The 16,416-nt window shown below is 47.9% G+C and overlaps 1 protein-coding gene across 1 annotated transcript in view; it reads right to left on the bottom strand.

Annotated features, from left to right (window-relative positions):
- LOC140898293 (uncharacterized) overlaps positions 1–15,938 on the bottom strand; it is a 35,003-nt gene extending 19,065 nt beyond the window's left edge. Inside the window, exons 1-4 of the mRNA XM_073311933.1 lie at positions 15,692–15,938; positions 9,256–9,382; positions 5,461–5,574; positions 3,122–5,039 (exon numbers count right to left, since the gene is read on the bottom strand). Of these exons, the coding sequence (XP_073168034.1) occupies positions 3,122–5,039; positions 5,461–5,574; positions 9,256–9,382; positions 15,692–15,805 (2,273 nt within the window). The 5' untranslated portion in view covers positions 15,806–15,938. The remainder of the gene's footprint in view (positions 1–3,121; positions 5,040–5,460; positions 5,575–9,255; positions 9,383–15,691) is intronic.
- Positions 15,939–16,416: the final 478 nt, after the last annotated feature.

Raw genomic sequence — 16,416 nt, 5'->3', positions numbered from 1 at the left:
GTTTAACGGCCCAGGTACAGCACAGAGCAATGGAGCAAGGGCCTGGGACCGAGAACGGGACAGTAGAGTTTTGGGGAGAGGGGTTTTATCCCCCTAGACAGAGATGCAGTTACCACAGTAGGGAGACAGTACCACAGAAACCACCAGGAAACTGGGAGCGGGATCCAGGAACCCAGTGGGAAGTGAATGGCTGGGATGGGGTCTGGGCAGGATGAGGGCTCTTCAACGGCTCTGAGTGCAAGAGGAAATGTCTCGATTCTGCCTGTGAGGCACTGGATTCCTCAATGAGCTGGATATGGAGCAGAGAGAGAGGACAGACATTGGAGATGCTGCCGGGTAGAAGGAGATGGGCTGCTCCCCATGGGAAGTGTCCATGAATCATGCCTCCCAGGGATCAGCCGCTCCAGTTCTGAGCGACCAATTAAATTCTCAGGCTACGGGAAGGGAAGACCCAGAGACTGAGCCCAGAGGCACTTAGAGCTGCAAGAGTAAAGACATGGAGGCATCAGATATCCCCTTTAAAGCAGGATGGGCAGACACATCAGTGAAAGGGGCTGGATAGGGGGAGTGAATAAGAACATAAGAATTGCCATACAGGGTTACACCAACGGTCCATCTAGCCCATGGACCTGACTTCCCCCAGTGGCCAATGCCAGGTGCTTCAGGGGGAATAAACAGAACAGGGCAATTTTCGAGTGATCCAGCCCGTTGTCCAACCCCACAGCTTCTGGCAGTGAGATGCTTAGGGACACCCAGAGCATGGGGTTCCATCCCTGAACGTCTTGACTAATAGCCATTGATGGACCTAGCCTCCATAAGCTTATCTAATTCTTTTTTGAAGTTATACTTTTGTCCTTCACAACATCCCCTGGCAATGAGTTCCACAGGCTTACTGTGTGTTGTGTGAAGAAACACTTCCTTTTGTTAGTTTTTACCTGCTGCCTATTAACTTCATTGGGTGACACCTGGCTCTTGTGTTATATGAAGGGGTAAATAACACTTCCTGATTCACTTTCTCCACACCATTCATGATTTTATAGACCTCTATCATAACCCCCACTTAATTGTCTCTCCTTTCCAACCTGAACAGTCCCAGTCTTCTCAACATTCTGGTAGCTTGTTTGACTGCTGCTGCTGCACACTGAGTGGATGTTTTCAGAGACCTATCCACCATGACTCCAAGATCTCCTTCTTGAGTGGTAACAGCTCGTTTAGACCCCACCATTTAATATGTATAGTTGGGATTATGTTTTCCAATGTGCATTACTTTGCATTTATCAACATTGAATTCCTGAGGGGGAATTTGCCCAATGTGGGGCACTTTGCCCCGCACCCGTACAGCTTGAGAACAGAGGAAATGTCTGAGATTCCCTGGGAGACAATGGATTTGCAATAAACATTTTATTAGGAATTTATCTGGGAAAAACAGAAACCAACCAAATTAAAAACTTCAATGAGAAATAAAGATGAATCTGAAATCTGATTTTCCAGAAACAAGAGACCCTCCAGTCGCCCACCATCCCCAAACAAGGAGAAAAATTCCTCATGGAGCAGTTATTTCAGGAAAAATCCCATGTGTGATGTCAGCTGAGCCCCTCCCTGAAAACAGGGATGAGGAAATCCTGCTGAAACCCTTCCCGTTGGCTCAGTAACTCACTCCCCCAACACAGAGAGCCAGGAAGGGGCAGGTGAGTGTCAGCACCTCTGTCCTCCTGAGTCACACAAGAATTAGTAAAAAGGAGTACTTGTGGCACCTTAGAGACTAACAAATTTATTTGAGCATAAGCTTTCTGAGCGACAGCTCACTTCATCAGATGTGTAGCTCACGAAAGCTTATGCTCAAATAAATTTGTTAGTCTCTAAGGTGCCACAAGTACTCCTTTTCTTTTTGCGAATACAGACTAACATGGCTGCTACTCTGAAACAAGAATTAGTGACACCTCACGACTCCCTGTGGAGGGGAGCAACTATTATCCACAACAGAGATGGGAGAAGATGAGGCTGCACAGAAAGGACGGGGAGTGACTGGCACAAGATCACACCAGGAGACACTAGTACGCAGCGTTATTGAACCCAGGGGTCCTGACTGCCCATCTCTCCACTGCCACCCCATACCTCCCACCTCTACCTGTTGGTATGCCACAGAAGATGATCTGGTATTGGCTTAGTACGCCCAGTCATCACCTCAAAGGGTGTGTGATCTGTGGAGGCAGCTGGAGTTGTCCTGAGTGCCATTAAAATGAGTGGAATCAGTGTGTCCCAATAGTATACATTGGCACCTACCACCTTCCGGAGCAGTCGTTCGATGGCGCGATTTGACACGTTCCCCTCTCAGAACTGGGAACTGAACCTAAAGGTCCCAGGGTCCCAGTCTCCACTGCTTTAACTCACTAGCCCTTACTCCCACACAAGAGCTCAGAATAGGACTCAGGAGTCCTGAGTCCCAATTCCCCCTGCTGTCACTATTACACAATACTGTCCTCCCAGGAACAGTGCAACCCCAAATGACAATATCTGTCTGGGCAATCTCCACCATGAATTCCCGTCTCAGTCCTCCCTCCCATCCCACGGCTGCAGAGATGTTCAATACACTGAGCATTGCTCTGAAATCCTGTTGCTTCAGCTTAGCAGCACCATCTGCCTTATAACCACAGCCCCACGAGGCTTCTCGCTACTTCCCTGTGGAACGTCCCTCTCCCCCTGTCCTGAGGGGCCTGAGGAGCTGAGACACAAACGGCCACAGGGCATTTTTACCTCACCCCTACATTGGAAAGCGTGTGTGGAACCCACAGAAACATCTTGTTACTATTCTCATTGTCTGCTTCACCCAGACCCAGAAACAACACAGCTCCCACTATCCAGCATTCCTGCCTTGTCTGGGCCCCATCAACCATTCCCCATTAAAACCCCAACCTTGCACCCACCTGCTGCCCCTGCCCAGACTCTCCTCAAATGAAGCACATTTACACTTTGCTTCAAGAGGACAAAGACCGATTGCCCAACAGAGAGAGCTCCCAACACCTTTTACCCTATGTGCAGTTTCTGGTGGGATATTAGCGAGACCTTCGCCTTGTAGCTTTTCCCACAGACAGAACATGTATATGGTTTATTTCCAGTGTGCATTCTCTGATGGACAATAAGGGCTGAGCTCTGGGTAAAGTTCTTTCCGCACTCAGAGCAGTTAAAGGGTTTCTGTCCTGTGTGAATTCTCTGATGCCTAATAAGGTGTGATCTTTGACAGAAACTTTTCCCACATTCGGAGCAGTTAAAGGGTTTCTCTCCCGTGTGGATTCTCTGATGCGAAATTAGTTGTGAGCTCCGCTTGAAGCTTTTTCCACACTCAGGGCAGTTATGGGGTTTCTCTCCCACATGGATTTTCTGATGTGAAATAAGGTCTGAGCTGCGCTTGCAGCTTTTCCCACACTCAGGGCAGTTATGGGGTCTCGCTGCCATGTGAATTTTCTGATGTACAGTGAGGTTTGATCTCTGGCTGAAGCTCTTTCCACAGACAGAGCATTTATAAGGTTTCTCTCCTGTGTGAATTCTCTGATGCCTAATAAGGTGCGATCTCTGACAGAAACTTTTCCCACATTTGGAGCAGTTAAAGGGTTTCTCTCCCGTGTGGATTCTCTGATGCAAAATTAGTTCTGAGCTGCGCTTGCAGCTTTTCCCGCAGTCAGGGCAGTTATAGGGTCTTGCTGCCGTATGGATTTTCTGATGTACGGTGAGGTTTGATCTCTGGCTGAAGCTCTTTCCACAGACAGAGCATTTATAAGGTCTGTCTGCTGTGTGAATTCGTCTGTGTGAAATAAGGTCCGAGCTCTGTTTGAAGCTTTTCCCGCAGTTGGCACATTTATAGGATGCCTCTCCCGTGTGGATTCTCTGGTGCGAAATCAGGTTTGAGCTCAGAGCAAAGCTTTTCCCACAGAAAAAACATTTATAGGGTGTCTCTCCTGTGTGGAGTCTCCGATGTTTACTAAGGTCCGAGCTCTGCCTGAAGCTTTTCCCGCAGTCGGGGCACTTATAGGGTCTCTCTCCTGTGTGGATTCTTCTATGTGAAATCAGGTACGAGAAATTAGAAAAATGTTTCCCACACTCCAGGCAGTTATAGGGTCTCTCCCCTGTGTGGACTCTCTGGTGTTTAAGGAGGTTTGAACTCTGGCTGAAGCCTTTCCCACAGTCGGGGCATTTATAGGGTCTGTCTGCCACATGGGTTCTCTGATGTACACTAAGGTCTGATCTCTGCTTGAAGCTTTTCCCGCACTCAGGACAGCTATAGGGTGCCTCTCCCGTGTGGATTCTCTGGTGGACAATAAGGTACGCTTTCTGACGGAAGGTTTTCCCGCAGTCGAGGCATGTATACGGTCTCTCTCCTGTGTGGATTCTCTGGTGTGAAATCAGGGATGAGAAATAAGCAAAATATTTCCCACACTCAAGACAGTTGTGGGGTTTCTCTCCCGTATGGATTGTGTGATGTGAAATAAGGACTGAACTCTGCTTGAAGCTCTTCCCACAGTCAGGGCATTTATATGGTCTCTCTCCCGTGTGAATTCTCTGGTGTAAAACAAGGTCTGAACTGTGCTTGAAATTTTTCTCACAGTTGAGGCATTTATAGGGTCTCTCTCCTGTATGGATTCTCTGATGTACAATAAGGTTTGATATCTGATTGAAGCGCTTCTCACAGCTGGGGCAGTTATAGGGTTTTTCGCCGCTGTGGACTCTTTGATGCCTAACAAGATTGGATTTCCGCTTGAAACTTCTCCCACACTCAGCACAGTCATATGGTTCCTCTTTACTGAAGACTCTTTGCAGGATCATGGTTTCCTTAAGGTCCTTCAGACCTCCCACTTGGTAAGTGGATTTACCCAGTTTCATCCCTGGGTTGATTCCTTGCTGTCTCTCACAGGCTTCTCTCTGCTCAGGACTCTGGGAAACGTCCGCTTCAGTTTTTCCGGATAGATTTCCATGTGGTTCCACTTTCTCAGGAACTTCCTGCCGAGGATTCTCCTCCTCGCTCTCACCCACCGTCCCATCACCTGCTGGGACAGAGAGATACTTGAGACAGGAGTCATTTCCTGTGCCCGAGGGGAAAGGGAACCTCAAAAAAGTGAATGGGATGGCAGGAAATAAACCAAAAGATCTGCTGGGGAGATGCAAAAAATCAGGAGCCAAATCCCTCCCCCCTCCAAACCCTTCCCCAGAAAGGAGAGAGGAGGGGACCAATTTTGCCTCCACGTCCCAAGTGAACACACAGTGGTGCAGGAGCTACTTCTAGGTGTCAGTCAGGATGGGTGGGGAGCCCCGAGTTGCGTCTGACATGAGGATATGACACCAGCTAGTCACAATCCTAACCTGGGTGAGATGAAGCAGACGTGGGGGAGCCCACAGGCCCTTTGTGAGAATCCCAGCTGATTATGCCAATGACGGGTGGTTTCTGTGTCCATTTAATCATTTCCTCACCTGTGCGGATGTTTCTCAGGATGTCCCTTTCCTCAAGGCTCGGGAGATCTGTCACCCACGGCTCTTCCCCTCGTTCCAGCTGGGCTATTATGTTGGGTTTGGCAATTGGAAATCCTGCTCCAGAGAAAGAAAGCAGGTGAGACCAGGATTTTACAATTATTCTGAGACACAGCTGTTTCCAGGCGTGCTGGATGAGTGGGTGCCCTTGTATTCTTCACAGAGTTTAAGGGCAAAAGGGACCAATAGATCTTCTAGTCTGACCTCCTGTGTATCAGAGGCCCTATATTAAAGCCCAGAGACTTTTGTTGAAAAGATTTCCGTCCCCAGGAGAGTAAACTGTGTGGCACGGGGAGAGAACAGGACAGACCAACATGCTACTAATGTCTGAGGCCCCTGCAATGGCAGGGAACTGATTTGGTAAGAGATGTTCAGATGATTCCAGCAGGTGATCCAGGCCCAATGCTGCAGACTCAGGAAATCTAACCCCTCCCCTGACTAGGTTCCAGCCAATCGGAGCTGCAGAAAAATTCATTCCTAACCTCAAATCAGGTGATCAGTTTGACCCTGAGCATGTGAGTAAGACACACCAGCCAGGAATCTAGAAAGAGGGTTCTCTGTACCACCTCGATGTACTGGTCCACCCCATCTGGTGTCCTGTCTTCAACTGTGGCTGATCTCTTATGCTTCAGAGGAAGGAAACATACAAACAAAGACCCCATCCTAGAACACAACTAGCCATTTGTACATCGGGGAAAAATATTCTTTTCTGACCGCTGTAAATGACCAAAAAATTATTATAATCATTATTCAATGACAAAACAGAAAAAAACACTTAATGAATGCAGTGACACCCAAACCTCCAAAAACCCAAGAAATACGGAGTTAAAGTATTTCAATCTCAAACTTCTGAAAATCCAGGAAATTGTACTGGCATGGCAGGGCCACTATAGTTAAGGTTGCATCATGACTTCTGTTAAAAGGTTGATTTTTCTAAGTCCTCTAAAAATCAACATCCTTTGTCAGACTCTTTTGAAATTTGGTGTGCGTCAGGAGGGTGCAGTTAGTGACCCAAACTTTGGGGTCATTTGAGCTAGAGGTGCCAGAAATATAAGGCCTGAGAAAAATAGCCATTTTAAAAAAGAGTTTCTACATTTTTTTTTTTTTTTTTGCATAGGGCTAGAGATCAAACTATTGAAGTGATGCAGGGCAGAATGATCTCAATCTGCTGAGTTTTACCCAAAATAGTGCATGGCACACCCTCAATCTTTGGGGGATGCAGACTGAGAATGAGATTTAAGAAAATGTACATTTTTTACAGTATGCATGCACCAATACAGAAAAAGAATTAACGGGTTTCCATTTCTGCCATTTTATAGGCTTTAAAGCTCAACTCTTGCAAGTGCTCTAAAAGCAGAATGGTCACTCAGATCACTTTGCATTTTGTGTGCCTCCTTGGAATGTTGGGTAGCACCAGTGACCAAAATTTGGGTTCTTTTGAGGGGTTCTCGAGTTACAAGTCCTTCAAAAATGTCCTTCTGCTGCCTTGTACTGTTGAACTGAGATTCCCTGAGACTGATGGCTGTGAACTCACCCTTCAATTAGCATAACTAAGGCTAAGTTAATCACAAGCCCCCATCTAAGACACAAGGAGATATGGATTGAGTGACCAGAGGTTGCTACAATTTGTGAATCATGGGTCACAATTTCATTTTGGGAGGAATGTAATCAAAATATTTTTGGGGAGGGGGAAACAGACATGGGAGGGGAGAGGTATTAGGGGGCAGAGGAGTGGGGGAATAAGGGAAGAGGGGTATAAATGGGGTGGATGATTAGGGAGGGAAGAGAGGTTGGGGGCTCAGGTGAGGGAGGCATGGAGCTTGCGGGGAGTGGAGGAGAGGGACACTGAGTTCCACTACACCCATCTACCCTGCCCCTGCCCAGGCCATAAAACATCCCCCAGAAACTGGATTAAAGCATATTTTTTAAAAAGAGAGAACTAATTTCACGCTAAAGACTCAAAGCGATGATGAGTCCCCTACCCCCCTTAGTAAGATGGTTCCAATGTTTAATTATCCTCACTGCTGGGAAATTGCATCTTATTTCAAGGAAGAATGTGTGTAACTTCAGCTTCCAGCCACTGCGTCAAGTTATTCGTTCCTGAGCAAAGCTTAAACCCCCCCTTCCCCTCCATTATCAAATCTATTTTCCATGTGTAAGTACCTAAACACACCGATCAAGTCCCCTCTCAACCTTCTCTTCAATAAGCTGGATAAGTTGAGCTCCTCCCATGGAAAGGCCTGTCTTCCAGCCCTGGGGCCTTCCTTGTGTCCCTCCTTTGAACTCTCTCCAATGTTCCCACATCCTTCTTGAAGTGTGGACACCAGAACTGGAGGCGGTATTCCAGCAGTGCTCTCACCAATGCTGCGTATACAGGCAAGAGCTCTTCCTCGCTTCTGCCTGATACTCCCCTTTTTACACACCCAAGGATCACCTGAGTCCTGTTTTGCACAGCGCTGCATGATTATCTACAATGTCGATAGTTTCTTCCTCAAACTGTCACCAAACCAACAGACTTGATGCAATTTTAGACTTGGTTTTAGTAAGTAGTGAGGACATCATAGAAGAGGTGGTCGTAGGAAATAACCTTGGCTCTAGTCACAGGTTGATTCAGTTTAAATTAAAAGAAAGGATAATGAAACCCAGGTTATCAAGTATGATTTTTTTATTTCAGAAGGTCAGATTTGGCTACTTCTATGGGGTTATGCCAGCGCAGCGGCTAGGCTGCTCTGACCTCCGCAGTGCAGCCAACCCCAGAATCCTTCATGCTGTAGGTACAATCTGAATTCTTGTAGTCTCAGATGTATTACCTTGCATTTGGCTGTACAAGTACTAGAACACATTTTCGGAGATTATGACCATTTAAGCAGGAAATTCAGATCACTCGGTAACAATAACCTGTCCTCATTATTGATACCCCACTAATCTTTGTGTCATCCACAAACCTTATCAGCAAAGATTTTACATCATCATGAAGACTCTTAATAAAAATATTAAGTAGTGTTGGACCAAGAACTGCTCCCTAGGGCACCCACTAGAAACACCCCTGCTCATTGACTTCCCCCATTAACAAAAAAATTTTGAGATCCGTAAGTGAGCCAGTTATGAATCCATCTACTGTGTGGTCTTGTTCATTCCATATAACACAAGCTTTTTAAATCAAAATGTCGTGGTACCAAGTCAAATGCCCTGAAGAAATCCAAGTATACTATATCAACACTGCTGCCTTCTTCAACCAGAGCTGCATAAACCAAACAGATGTTCCTGAAGTCCCTTTGGGCATGCCGGTTAGATAGTTCTTGGGAGGCATACAGCTCCCCCTGCAGGAGGTCAGCGATCTCCACACACTGGGGGATTTTATGACTTTGGCACAATACAATTGAGCAACCTCTTACTCCTTCCTAACCCTGCTGAGATCACAGCCCTTTCCAGCCATGGAGATAGTCCTGAGAAAGGATGGAGAGGAGACATCTTTCTGTGTGTGAAAGTGAGAAACACAGGGTGCTACCTATAGCCCATCCTCTCCCTTGGAAGTTTTGTGGATGAGCATCTCCACTATGTCTCTGAATCTCCTCTCCCCTGGGAGGGGTATCAGGAGGGAGCAGTCTCTCTCACATGGTTTCTGGGGCTGATCCTCCTGAAAACTAAGAGACCACGGAAGAACCCTGAGCAGAAGCTGACCCAAATGCTTCAGAGACCCTCACCCCTTCTAATACCCGAGGGAACAGGAATCCTTACCCAGAGAGGTCACATTCTCATAGTTCTGCTGCATGACGTCCCTGTAGAGGGCTCTCTGATGGGGGTCCAGCAGAGCCCACTGCTCTTCAGTAAAATACACAGCCACCTCCTTGAAGGTCACCAGCTCCTGAAACAGCCAGAGTCCCCCTCTCAGAACCTGCTCCCCTGGGCACAATCCCACCAGCTCAGTCACAGGCAGGGCTGCAAAATCCCTCACCCACAGAGAGCAGGAAATTTTCCCTGGGGCAGGGGAAATTTCTAAAAGCTGTCATAAAAACACACTATTTTTGTGGTGAAACTGTGATGCCAACTCCGCTGATTTTATCATGAGTCTCACAATATTTAGTTGGGATTTTTGGACTTTTCCCATGATCTCATAATTCCTGGCAAAGAACTCACACATTCTCCCTTGTTCTACATGGCCACCACCTCCCATTACTTTCAGAGGGGTAGAGTCAAACTGCCCTTGTGACGGGTTGGATCACAAAACCCCCCTTAGGAACTGCCAGCTGATGTGCTGAGACTCTCTCTGAGCCTGTTTCCCTTGCCAGCTTGGAATTTCAGAACCCTGCCCGGTTGTGCCAGACACGCTAGACTGCTACAAACACAGACCCAGGTCTGAACCATGTCCCCCACAAGCTGCAGGCTTAACTGAAAACAGTTCAAGAAATGTCTCCAGCACTCAGATACCCAACTCCCAATGGGGTCCAAACCCCAAATAAATCCGTTTTACCCTGTGTAAAGCTTATACAGGGTAAACTCATAAATTGTTTGCCCTCTATAACACTGATCAGAGAACCATAGAATATCAGGGTTGGAGGGGACCTCAGGATGTTATCTAGTCCAACCCTCTGCTCAAAGCAGGATCCAATCCCCAATTTTTGCCCCAGATCCCTAAGTGGCCCCCTCAAGGATTGAACTCACAACCCTAGGTTAGCAGGCCAATGCTCAAACCACTGAGCTATCCCTCCCCCCAGAGGAGAGAGAGAGATATGCACAGCTGTTTGCCCCCCCCCACGTATTAATACATACTCTGGGTTAATCAATAAGAAAAAAATGATTAAATACAAAAAGTTGGATTTAAGTGGTTCCAGGTAATAACAGATAGAACAAAGTGAATTACCAAGCAAAATAAAATAAAACACGCAAGTCTAAGCCTAATACAGTAAGAAAACTGAATACAGATAAAATCTCACCTTCAGAGATGTTTCAATAAGCTTCTATCACAGACTGGACACCTTCCTAGTCTGGGCCCAATTCTTTCCCCGGTACAGTCCTTGTTCCAGCTCAGGTGGTAGCTAGGGGATTTCTCATGACTGCAGCCCCCTTTGTTCTGTTCCACCCCCTTATACATCTTTTGCACAAGGCGGGAATCCTTTGTCCCTCTCTGGGTTCCCACCCCGCCTTCTAAATGGAAAAGTACCAGGTTAAAGATGGATTCCAGTTCAGGTGACATGATCACATGTCACTGTAAGACTTCACTACCCACTTGCCAGCACACAGGTATACAGGAAGGCTTACAAGTAAACAGAGTCATCTACAGTCAATTGTCCTGGTTAATGGGAGCCATCAAAATTCCAAACCACTATTAATGGACCAAACTTTGCATAATTACAATAGGCCCTCAGAGTTATATTTAATATTTCTAGTTTAAGATACAAGAAGGATACATACATGACCACACTCAGTAGATTATAAGCTTTGTAATGATACCTTACAAGAGACCTTTTGCATGAAGCATATTCCAATTACATTATATTCACACTCATTAGCATATTTTCATAAAATCATATAGAGAGTAATGTCACAGCCCTTATTCAAAATGGCCACCATTTCCCTACAGTTTGTAAGCCCACCTCCAGAGTTACTCTTGGCTTCTGAGTGCTGTAGGATGGCAACAGAGCTTTGGTATCAACACATTCAGGGGGTTGTTTCCTCACACAGGAGTATTTCCACCCTATCCCTAAAATTCAGGCCCTACCTTAAAGAAGAGGTAGTGTATAAGGTTAGGTTAGTACAGTAACTTCTCGCTTAACGTTAAGTTATGTTCCTGAAAAATGCGACTTTAAGCGAAACAATGTTAAGCTAATCCAATTTTCCTATAAGAATTAATGTAAATAGGGGGGGTTAGGTTCCAGGGAAATTTTTCTCACCAGATAAAAGACTATATTATATATAGGTTTCAGAGTAACAGCCGTGTTAGTCTGTATTCGCAAAAAGAAAAGGAGTACTTGTGGCACCTTAGAGACTAACCAATTTATTAGAGCATAAGCTGTAGCTCACGAAAGCTTATGCTCTAATAAATTGGTTAGTCTCTAAGGTGCCACAAGTACTCCTTTTCTTTATATTATATATATACACAGTATAAGTTTTAAACAAACAATTTAATACTGTACACAGCAATGATGATTGTGAAGCTTGGTTGAGGTGGTGAAGTCAGCGGGTGGAAGAGGGTGGGATATTTCCCAGGGAATGCCTTACTGCTAAATGATGAACTAGCTTTTGGCTGAGCCCTCAAGGGTTAACTCATTTGTGTTAATGTAGCTGCACACTCTACAAGGCAGCACAAATGGAGGGAGGGGAGACAGCATGGCAGACAGAGACACACACCCTTTGTGAGAGAGAGTGCCCCTTTAAGTAGGCTGACCCCACTCTTAAGTACACTGCCTTTTTAAGTAGATAAGCAAATTGAGACAGCAGCTGCTCCAAGGAAGCTCCCTTTGTCCTGAGCCCTGTCTTGTCGTCCCCCACACAATGGAGATGGGGTAAGTGGGGTGCAGGAGCAGGAGGGAGGGGGACACTCTGACATTAGCCCCCCTCTCTTCCCCCCTGCACAGCAAGCAGGAGGCTCCCGGGAGAAGCTCCAAGGCAGAGGGCAGGAGCAGCATGTGGCAGTGGGGGGAGGGACAGCTGAGCTGCCGGCAATCGATAGCGTGCTGGGCGGCTGATGCACAGGGAACTTAGGGAAGTGGGGAGCTGACAGGGGGGCTGCCGGTCCATCCTGTTTCCAAGCCCCCACCAGCTAGCTCCAATGGGCTGCTCTTCCTGCAAGCAGTGGACAAAGCAGGCGGCTGCCAAACGATGTTATAAGGGAGCATTGCACAACTTTAAATGAGCATGTTCCCTAATTGATCAGCAACGTAACAATGAAACAACGTTAACCAGGACGACTATAGGTGAGGAGTTACTGTATTTCTTTAAATGGTTTATGAGCTCTTTAGTGGAGCTCACTGTGTTCTAGGTTTTAGAAGCCTCCAGAGCCAATCAGAGCAGCAGTGGGTATGTAGCTAGGCCTTGGGTATCTGTGTAAATTTACTAAATGTGATTATTTGGAATCCAACTATGTCTGTGTAGTTTCATTGAGTTCTTTGGCATATTACACAGTAAAAAGACACAACAATTTGCACCGAGGACATGGTCCAAATCCAGGAATACAGTGGAATAGACACTGATGGCAGAGGCCCAGTGAAAGTGAATCTACAAAGAAATTGTTACCTGCAGCCAGTTGGACTGTTTATTAAATCAGGGTGGAAGAGGGAAAGGTTAAAAGTGCCTAGTATTTGGGGAAAACGGGCTTGTACAATAGCTCAGTAGAGGACTAACCCACCGATAGCAAGAGAACATGGAGCCCAGTGACAATATGTCTTCGCTGCAGAGTTAACTCCAGTTTATGAGGTACTCCTCATAAATTAGCCTAGCTTGAGTAAGAGAGGCCACACAGCGAAATAACACCTGAGTTACCGTGTCCACTGTCCACACCGGTGCTGCTCTCACTCGTGTGTGTTGCTAAGGCTTTCGGGGGCACATGCCATGATTCTTCATTCTGCAGGCAGCTGTGCTGCTCTCAAGTTAAGGGTTTTGTGTGTGGACTCGACTCAAGTTAGGGGCGGCACTCGAGCTATAACTAGAGTTAACTTTGCAGTCATGACAAGCCCCGGGACAGTTCTAGCACCTCTAGAATTGTTAGAAGAAAACAAAATGTTGTTTGGAATTCTTTACAATGTAGATTAAGTTAGACTTCAAATGAAACTTGATACAGGGTGTGCTCTGTCTTATTTCATAGCGGGATTATCAGAGGCTATTTACAGAAGTGAAGTTGTGGAAAACCTCAGTGCTACTAAAAACATACAATGGACATCCTCTCTCCCTGAGGTCTTATTAAAGTGAAGGTAACATAAATAAAGTGCATATGCTGGACCTGTATGTTGTGAAGTGAAAGGATCCAGTAATAAATAATAGAGAATGACATGGATTCAACTGGACTGGCAGAGCATAAAAGCCCTTCATGTTTATTATTATTATTGATACCGATACAAAACAAATTAGCTGAACTTATGCCCAAGAAAGCTGATGTCTTTCACTGAATGTCTGCCTAAACCAGCTTTTAAGCACAAGGATGTCCCACCTGCTGACCCCTGAGGGGAGCACGGGTGATCTCCCGACTGTTTCCCTTCACCTGAGGGGAGCATGAGCGATTCCCTGACTGTCTCCCCCTGCCCGAGGGGAGCATGAGCGATTCCCTGACTGTCTCCCCCTGCCCGAGGGGAGCATGAGCGATTCCCTGACTGTCTCCCCCTGCCCGAGGGGAGCATGAGCGATTCCCTGACTGTCTCCCCCTGCCCGAGGGGAGCATGAGCGATTCCCTGACTGTCTCCCCCTGCCCGAGGGGAGCATGAGCGATTCCCTGACTGTCTCCCCCTGCCCGAGGGGAGCATGAGCGATTCCCTGACTGTCTCCCCCTGCCCGAGGGGAGCATGAGCGATTCCCTGACTGTCTCCCCCTGCCCGAGGGGAGCCCGTGGCGATCCTCCAACTGCCTCCCCCTGCCCAAGGGAAACACGGGGAGTCCCCCGACTGTCTCCCCCCTGAGTGAGGGGAATGCGGGTGATCCCCCGACTGTCTCCCCCCTGAGTGAGGGGAATGCGGGTGATCCCCCGACTGTCTCCCCCCTGAGTGAGGGGAATGCGGGTGATCCCCCGACTGTCTCTCCCAGCCTGAGGAGAGTGCGGGTGATCCCCCGACTGTCTCTCCCAGCCTGAGGAGAGTGCGGGTGATCCCCCGACTGTCTCTCCCAGCCTGAGGAGAGCACAGGCGATCTTCTGACTGTCTACCCCTGCCTGACGGGAACATGGTCGATCCCCCAGATGACTCCCCCTGCCTGCTGGGAGTATGGGCGATCTCCCAACTGTCTCCCCTCACCCGAGGGGAGCGCAGGCAATCCCCTGACTGTCTCCCCCGGCCTGAGAGGGGTGCGGGCAATCCCCTGACTGTCTCCCCGCTGCCTGAGGGAATGTGGGCAATCCACCAGCTGTCTCCCTCTGCCTGAGGAGAGCATGGGCAACCACCTTACTGTCTCCCCCACCCTGAGGGGAGGGTGGGCGATGCCCCGTCTGTCTCCCACAGCCTGAGGGGAGCGCGGGCAATCACCTAACTGTCTCCCCCTGCCTAGTGTGTTGCCACTTTTGCCCTCAAAGGGATTTGCCGAACTCTGGCAGAGAGCAAGTGGCCTGGGAAACACAGAGGGGCCTCCCTACGCTGTGGAGACTTTTCTCACTCTGAGTAATGCCTATTGATGCCGAAGAGAGGTTAGAACCCTGGGCGAATCGGCACCCTCATCACCCCATCGCACTCCAGCAGCTCCAGGCCTGCAACATCTCATCAAGGAATATGGGGTCCTCCACCTTTTGGAGCCCACTAGTGTGGAATAAACTGGACTCGTCAATCCAGGGCAATCCACCCTCGGGGTTGTGTTACTTGTGAGTTGTATGGTGTTACTGATGTATCTACTCCAAGACCATTTTTCCCTTCCCTTTATAGGCTTCCTGTATATTTCCCCTTGTAAATAAAGTGTACATTGATTGTTGGTTCATCCATTAGGGAAGCTATGTACAGAGGCATCAGGCTAGTCCTGGGGGTAAGGACCTGGTCAGGGATAACTGAAACTACATAGGGAGATAGGGTAGGGTTCCTGGCTCCCTTAAACAGTCAGATGGGGGCACTATAGCTAGTAGCTGAGAACCCAGGCAGTTGAAACCCACTGAGGCCGAAGCAGAGGGACACACGGGAAGGGCTCCTGTTGATGATTAGCTGCCCTTAAGGACCAAGCAATCCAAAAAACCCTTTACATCCCTTCAAGCAGTTTGTGAGCTGTCTGGTGGCTCACTATGTTCTGTGGTTTAGAAGCTGCCAAGAACTAATCTAAGCAGTAGCATAAATATGTGGCTAGACCTTGCATGTCTGTGTATAGTTACTAAATATGGTTAATTAGGACCTAGCTGTGCCCCTGTGGCTTCTCCATATTGGTTTTGTTGTGTAGAGAACAAAGGACACAACAGAGGTTTTTCATTCCCCATTCAGCTTTCCTCCTGTATTTCCTGTCTCTCTCCCACATCCAGACCAAGCCCACCCTCCCCAGCAGCTCCCTGCAAAACACTTACCTGAGCCAGCACCACTGAAGCAGCCATGTCTCTTCCCCGTCCCCTGGGAGGATGAGAGGATCTGGAGCAAGATGTGGATGTCATTCTGCTTCCTGTCAGTGCAAGAAGGGCCATTGGGCAGGCATCAGAAAATGTTTTAGTCTATTTTACACCCCAGTTTCCCCCAGGGCTCTTTACCTGAAGCCAGACTCTCGATTCTGCCAGGCTGGAAAAACACTTGATCACTTTATTGCAGCGCAGACCCAGCCCCTCCCACCAGGACTAAACCCACTGAGACATTTTTAAAAGTCTCTAAACCAAACCTTAGGGCAGGTCAACACTTACAATGCTGCTGCAACACAGTTGCATCTTCAGTAAAGATGCTACCTATGCCAACAGGAAGGCTTCTCCTGTCGAGGTAGGTGCTCCACCTCCCAGAAGGCAGTAGCTATGTCCATGGGAGAATTCTCCTGTCAATCTAGCACTGTCTACACGGGGGTGACCAACCTGAGCCTGAGAAGGAGCCAGAATTTACCAGTGTGCATTGCCAGAGAGCCACAGTAATACGTCAACAGCCTCCCATAAGCTCTGCCTGCCCCACTCCCAATGCCTCCCACGCACCGGCAGCCCCGCTGATCAGCACCTCCCCCTCCCTCCTGATCAGCTGTTTTGTGGCATGCAGGAGGCTCTGGGGGGTGGGGTGGGGGAGGAGCGAGGGCATGGCAGGCTCAAGGGAAGGTGCAGGA

The sequence above is a fragment of the Lepidochelys kempii genome, chromosome 14 (genome assembly GCF_965140265.1).
Source record: "Lepidochelys kempii isolate rLepKem1 chromosome 14, rLepKem1.hap2, whole genome shotgun sequence".
In the NCBI taxonomy this organism is placed as follows: domain Eukaryota; kingdom Metazoa; phylum Chordata; order Testudines; family Cheloniidae; genus Lepidochelys; species Lepidochelys kempii.
The sequence above is the reverse complement of the archived record's forward strand: the minus strand, read 5'-3'. Positions and strand labels throughout refer to the sequence as shown.